Source organism: Elephantulus edwardii, unplaced genomic scaffold (assembly GCF_000299155.1).
Source record: "Elephantulus edwardii isolate Elephantulus edwardi_28Jun2011 unplaced genomic scaffold, EleEdw1.0 scaffold00141, whole genome shotgun sequence".
In the NCBI taxonomy this organism is placed as follows: Eukaryota; Metazoa; Chordata; class Mammalia; order Macroscelidea; family Macroscelididae; genus Elephantulus; species Elephantulus edwardii.
Genome location: NW_006399891.1, coordinates 838,875 through 846,002, shown reverse-complemented (window position 1 = coordinate 846,002; position 7,128 = coordinate 838,875). Strand labels below are relative to the sequence as shown.

The 7,128-nt window shown below is 38.8% G+C and overlaps 1 protein-coding gene across 3 annotated transcripts in view; it reads left to right on the top strand.

The window, feature by feature from the left end:
* The window catches only part of LOC102866374 (retinal dehydrogenase 1-like), a 49,559-nt gene that overhangs the window by 39,876 nt on the left and 2,555 nt on the right, over nucleotides 1–7,128 (top strand). For all 3 annotated transcript variants that reach the window (XM_006894379.1, XM_006894380.1, XM_006894381.1), the window contains exons 9-12: nucleotides 549–733; nucleotides 2,626–2,790; nucleotides 5,402–5,559; nucleotides 6,398–6,472. In XM_006894379.1, the coding sequence (XP_006894441.1) occupies nucleotides 549–733; nucleotides 2,626–2,790; nucleotides 5,402–5,559; nucleotides 6,398–6,472 (583 nt within the window). The remainder of the gene's footprint in view (nucleotides 1–548; nucleotides 734–2,625; nucleotides 2,791–5,401; nucleotides 5,560–6,397; nucleotides 6,473–7,128) is intronic.

The window sequence follows — 7,128 nt, the reverse complement described above, 5'->3', positions numbered from 1 at the left end:
GGCGCAATATCCTCCTGTACCAGTCAGATCTGATTTGACGGTACACGCACACAAAATAATTTAAAAAAAAAATTAAACAAAAAATAAAGAGAATTTACAATATTTGATCCTATGAAACTGTCCATATTCTTGATCTTGATAGTATTAAAGATATAATAACAGCTGCCATTTTTTTCTTAATTTACTATGGGATGCTACTCTCATCATAATTAATAAGGTGTAAGAAAGATCAATTTGCAGCTGATTATGTAAGAGGTAGAATGTCTTATAACAGGTGTACTGACATGATGACTGCTGCAGTGGGCTTTTGTGTGTCAGGAAGTGTGAGGATGGTGCAGGACAGGACTAGGTTCAGATCTTTTGTTCAAAGGGTCGCTGTGAGTCAAACTAGACTTGATGGCACCTAATAACAACAACAGAATGTATTGAGCCTGACTACTCAACTTAAAATATTCTATATGAACATATTGCCTCTTGGACATATATACACAGACATAGACGTAGTCCTTAGAAAACAGCCCTTCTTTAATCTGATGCCTTCTTTGCAGTGGACAGTGCGGTTGAGTTTGCACACGTAGGAGTCTTCCATCACCAAGGTCAATGCTGTGTAGCTGCCTCCAGGCTTTTTGTGGAAGAATCCATTTATGATGAGTTTGTTCGAAGGAGTGTTGAGCGGACTAAGAAGTATGTTCTTGGCAATCCTCTGACCCCAGGAGTCAACCAAGGTCCTCAGGTGAGTGTAAAGCAGGAGAATAGCATCATTGGGAGATAAGACTAAGTGTCTTCTCATTCTCTTCTTTTTTCTTTCTTCTTTGGCCTAGGTTTCTTCCCCAGCCCATCCCCCAATAGATAGGATTACTTTCTATTTATTGGTAAAAACACTTTAACAGTATAATAATTTAAGACAAAGGATCTAACTCCTGACAATGAGATATCTAGTTGGTGTTGTTAGGTTTTTGTCTATTGTTGTTGTTGTTATATGTTGTCGAGTCACTTGCGACTCATAGCGACCCTATGTGCAAGAGCCGTAAACCCTGCTCTATCCTCTGCCAACCTCACCGTCTCTGACACACTTACTCCCATCACCGCAGTCACAGAATCGATCCATCTCATCAAGAGTCTTCCTCTCTTGCACTGTCCCTCCACTCTGCCAAACATGATGTCCCCTCTCCAAGGACCAGTCTCTCCTTGCAACATGCCCAAAGTATGTCAGATGAAGCTTCAGAATCTTTGCCTCCAAGGAGCATTACAGTCTCACCCTCTCCAGGACAAACCTGTTTGTTCTCTTAACAGTCCATCGTATATTCAACCCTCTTCTCCAGCACCACAGCTCAAAGGCATCAATTCTTTTTCTATCAAACCTATTCACCATCCAACTCTCTGATGCATAGTACATAACTGAGAAGACTATAGCTCAGATCAGGTGTACCTTAGTCTCCAGCCTGATGTCAAGGCTCTTCAGTATTCTGACTTTCCCAATACAATTCATCTCTTTATTTTCTGGTACCAAGAGTGTTGTTTGCTAGGTTTTTATGTCTAGAGTTTAAAGTATGGTAGAAATTAAAGATGTGGGGGTGGGGGGAAGGGAAAGTTCTAAAAAGATCTTATTTTCTTCTCTCTACCACTCTTAATTACTCTATACAGTTGTCTGTCCATGTACGTTGGTGGCTGAGGCACATAGGTGGTTTAGTGTTAGAATGTTTGCCTTCAGTGATGGTTGCCTAGTTTGAGTCCAACCAGTGCAACATATGAACAGCCACTGTCCAACTTACAGTAGAGCCTTATGTGTTGCTCTGATGATAAGCAAGATTGACTGGAGTTCTCAGGATAAGATTGAACAGAAAGACCTAGTGATCAACTTCTGAAAATAGTCAGTGAAGACCCAATGAATCACTAACAATGATCTGAGCCTAGTGCATAATTCTGTTTTGCATGGAGAACAACTCAATGGCAATAAACAACAGTCCACTTGGAAATTCTTGTTCAATCACATTATTTGTTCCCCAGAATCAGCTATATGTCTTAGTTGTCATTCCACAGGTATACATAGCTAGCATTTTGTCCTACATATCACTCTTGGACAAGAGTATCCTCAAAAGAAAGCAAGCTTATCAAGAAGATGGATTGACGTAGTGCTGCAATGGGCTGAGCATGGTAGAGATTGTGAAGCTGGCTCAGGATAGCTCAAAGTTTTGATCTCTTATTCATAGGGTCCCTCTGAGTCATAACTGCCTCCACAGCACCTAACAAGATCTCTGTTTCAACCTAATATGGATGTTCCCTTTTTCTTCTCCTACTCCTTTTAATTGAATTCAGGCTTCAGTCTCCAGACAAAGTTGTTGAATTACGAGCAGGTATTTATTCTAGAGTAAGTAATGGGTAGTGATTAAGAGGTGTTTGCCCTATTTGACTTTTTTATAACTGCAAAACAAATACTCAGTAAGAACATCATTAATGTTTCTTTCCTGAAAAGTCATGCGAGGATTTACTAAAATAACAAATTACAACCTTTGCCAACTGATTTTGTCCAATGTTTGACATAATAATATTTACATGCCAGACAATTGTTATCAACATAAGTTGCTAATACCCTACTCCTCTATTTTTGCTTTGGTTTTGTAACAGATTGACAAGGAACAACATGATAAAATAATCAATCTCATTGAAAGTGGGAAGAAAGAAGGGGCTAAGCTGGAATGTGGAGGAGGCCCCTGGGGGAATAAAGGCTACTTTATCCAGCCCACAGTTTTCTCCAATGTGACCGATGAGATGCGCATTGCCAAGGAGGAAGTAAGTCCTTCCATTCTGTTCTGTTCCTGTGTGTGTACCCAAAGTTCCCACTTAAAAGTCTCAGTGCCTTAATTATTTTTCCATTAAATGTCATTCATTATTTTTATTATTGATAAAAGTTTAACTTATTTGAGATCAAGACTAAAACAGTAAAAATTGACTTGTATTTTCAACCAAATATAGACTAAGATACATAACAATTTCTAGGTACTTCTTTTACTGTGTTAAAGTAATGGAAAGAATTTCATCAGCATGATGCTTTAACTTTTGGGGTAGATAGTATTTTTGAAAAATAATTTGAAAAGGAAAGGTGATAAAGTGATAAAGAATTTGTTTTGCTTTTTAATTATGTGATAGCTATACATTTCCTAACATAAATTCCATTTAGGAAAGTCTGATTGGATCTGCTGCTGTGTATATCTTGGTAAGAACTAGGAAAAATTAAGAGGGAAAGGTAGCATGGGAAGGATGAGGCACCAGGTGGTTCCTGGGGCCTTCTGGCTGAAGTTCGCAGCTGGTGAGTGTGGGACAGAAAAATATACAAATCCTTTCATCCTACTTGGATCCGCAATCAGTACCACTGGTACCAGCAGTCAAGATACAAAAGACGAGTTGCACTGGGGAAGTCTGTTGCAAAGAATTTCTCCAAAATACAAAGGTGCAATGATGTAAGTTTAGAAACTAAGGTGCGCATGATTCAGACTTTGGTCCTTGGTCTTTTCAATTACTTTTATATGAGGACCTGAACAGTGAAAAAGGGATGACAACAGAAGAATCAATTCCCTTTGAACTGTGATGTTGGAGAAGAGTACTGAACATCGCATGGACTACAAAAAATAAACAGATATGTCTTAGAAGAAGTTTAGCCAGAGTGCTCTTTGGAGGCTAGGATGGTGAAGCTTTGTCTCATGTACTTCGGGAATGTTAATGAGTCTATGGACATCATGCTTGGAAATGTAGAGGACTAGCAAAGGAGAGGAAAACCCTTGAGTTACTGCTACGTTGGGTTCAAGTGTGTCAGCAATGATGAAAATGGAACAGGATAGGACAGGGTTCACATCTGTTGTTCATAGAGTCACTATGAGTCATGCTGGATTCAAGGCTCCTAACAACAGCAACAACAACAATAAAGGAAAAATCTTCAGTGATGCAAATATTTTTGTACACACACACACACACACACACACACACACACACAGAGAGACACACACACACATTGACCTTTTAACAGCATGGGCTTGAATTTAACAGGCCCGTTTACAAGATAAATTTTTGAGCTCCAGAATTGCTAATCACCTTCTTGGGAGCAGTTCTTTCCCCATGCAGAGATAAGCTGCCATGCAGAGTGTATTAGTGTCAGGAGAGTTTTAACTGAATACCCCTTATGTACAGTTCAGACCCATACTTTTCATGGACCAACCGTACATGGGGAACAGCTTATTTAACACTTCGGAGTAGCCTAGTGGCATGTGATGCATTTAGTTCAAATTAGTTGAACTCTTAAGGCACTGATTGCAGTAGCTGCTATACGTCTGCTCCTCTGGTTGCGATACAAATTTTACATTCACAGCTTTAGGACATGAATTCAGCCTCTGGTGAACAGCAGCTCCCACTTGTGACTCTCGTCGGTCATCGGTGGTGAACGCCGGGAAACCCTTTCTTTCTTGTGATTTTTGCCTCCCCTGATTGACATTCCCAGAAAATCTTTGTCAGTAACAATTAGACATATATTTGTTTAAAATTTCAATAATTATTTTGTCAAACTATAATAGACAAGTTTACTATGCAAAGGAAAACCCAGCTGAGGTACAGATCAGAGTGCAGCTGCTCTAATTCAGTTTAGTGAAAGTAAATGCCTGGTTTAGCTGGGACCTTAGAAGGTGATTTTGTTTTGTCCTCTATTTGTGGGTTTCTCCAATGATCTCATGCTTTGGTTAGTACAGGATAGATGGGTTTGTGAGGCCTTGGAATAGTGAGACATTTCTTTTGATGTGTAAGTGTTCCATAAGATTTGACTACATAATAGCATCTTACTAATAACTTATATTCTTCTACTAACTTGATTTCTTTCAACACTAGTTTCTCTGTGTTAGGAAACTCTAATTATGAAAATATCCAATTCCAATAAAATACACGATCATCATAGGTACAGTGACATTTAAAATATAGATTTTAGTCCTTGCTTACATAAATTACTTATCCATTAGAAAAAAAAATGCCTTCTTTGGCTTGCTGTTTTTGTATATTAAGTTAGTAGGTAAGAAAAAGAGTTGAGGGAACAATTAATAAAATAATCTGTTCTTAAATGGATGAGAAATTCTGAAATTAATAATAGAAAGTATTGTCATAATTTCTAGGAAGTCTTAATTCTCATACTTAAAAATTAATATTGATATGTTTATTTACACTTTACCCTCTCTTCTAATTGTATTTAACATATGAATGTCACCTGTCTTTACTTAATGACCTGACAATTACCTATTTAGGTTGTTACACGACAAAAATAAATAGGAAAAGGTTAGGATAATTTATTGGACTTTTTGTCCACAGTGTAGTTTAAAATTGTCATAACCTTTAATTTGACCCATTTAACTCATTCCCTGTGGTGTAGATATTTGGACCAGTCCAGCAAATCATGAAGTTTAAATCTTTAGATGAAGTCATCAAGAGAGCCAACAACACTTTCTATGGCTTAGCGGCAGGAGTCTTCACCAAGGACCTTGATAAAGCTGTGACAGTGTCTGCTGCCCTGCAGGCTGGGACAGTGTGGTAAGTCAGCCCAAAGCCTTATGCCTGACTTCTCACAGGTAACCACAGGAACGGATAACCTGGAGCCTTTTCTCACTTAGATTTTTCCATTTGGAATCAAACTGGGACTTGCCAGGAAAACAAATGGTGTTGTGAAAAGCAAATTAAATAAAGACCCCTTTTGTCTGGCTTTCTATTGTCTCTTATAAAAAATATTTTATTGATGGAATTTTCCTAACCAAAGGAAATTTCAGTGTGTTTGACTATAAAGTTTAAATAAGGTGTTGAGCCAAAGGGAGGGCCTCTTAGGTGATTTGAACCCACCAGCAGCTTTGTGGGAGAAAGAGGAGCAATCTCCTCCTGTGTTATTTACAGCCAGTCTCCCCAACACTCACTGGAGTATCAGCTATGAGTGGGTCCCAATTCAGTGGTAATCAGAGAAGGATGAGACCTGCATCTCGGGGATATAAGGCACCAGCGGTGGCTCTCCACACTTAGAGATACATGTGTCTATGTGTGTCTGTTGTTGTGTACTGTCAAGTCAGAACCAACCCATAACTGACCCTCCAATGAGTTTTCAGAGGCCATAAGTTACATGGGAGATTGCCCATCCTTCTCACATAAAGCCCTTGTATGATTCTTGATTCGCACTGTGTCGTGTGTCTTTGGGATTGCCTCTCAGTTTCTTAACACTAAACCACCAAAGCTCCCTTAGTAGAATAATGTTTTCTTACTGCATTGAACATTGTATATTGAAACTAACTGGCACTCTTAAGAATCTCTGAATTTCAAGCATTTCAAAATTAGTAATTATTTCATAGCTAAGTATTTGCAATAATGGACTTTTTTTTCTTTTCAGGGTGAATTGCTACTTGGCAGGGTCTGCCCATTGTCCATTTGGGGGATTCAAGATGTCTGGAAATGGACGAGAACTGTAAGCATGGCCTTCTATTATGATAAACATTTAATTGTAAAAGTGCTTTCCTAATGAATTAACCCACGGTTGCCTCCTTGTGTAAAATTTGTCTGTTCTCACTTTTAAGGGATCGGACAACCAAATAGTTTACAGATGCTAATTATTTCTCATAGATTTGGAACGCTGAGAGCAAGAGGGAAATCTAATTTATTGATTCCTAATATCCATAAGTGGCTCCACTAGGTATTTTGCAAAAGTGATTAAAATGTGTCTTTTAGAACTGAGTGTATATGAAAGTAAATCTATTTGGAAAGTATTTCCAGGAAAGAAATGTTAGCAAGAAATGATAATTATTAGAAGTGTATTCTAGGTCTTTGAAGGTAATTTTTAAGTAACTTAATTAGATGTTGTTGTTGTTGTTGTTGTTATGTGCTGTCGAGTTGCCTGCGACTCATAGCGACCTTATGTACAACAGCCCTAAACTCCGCTCTGTCCTGTGCCGATCACACTGTCTCTGACACTCCCATCCCAATTATCCCAGTCACTAAATCAATCCACCTCATCAATCCTCTCCTGCACTGTTCCTCCACCCTCCCAAGCATGATGTCCTTCTCCAAGGACCGGTCTCTCCTCACAACATGTATGTTAGACGGAGCCTCAGAATCCTTGCCTCC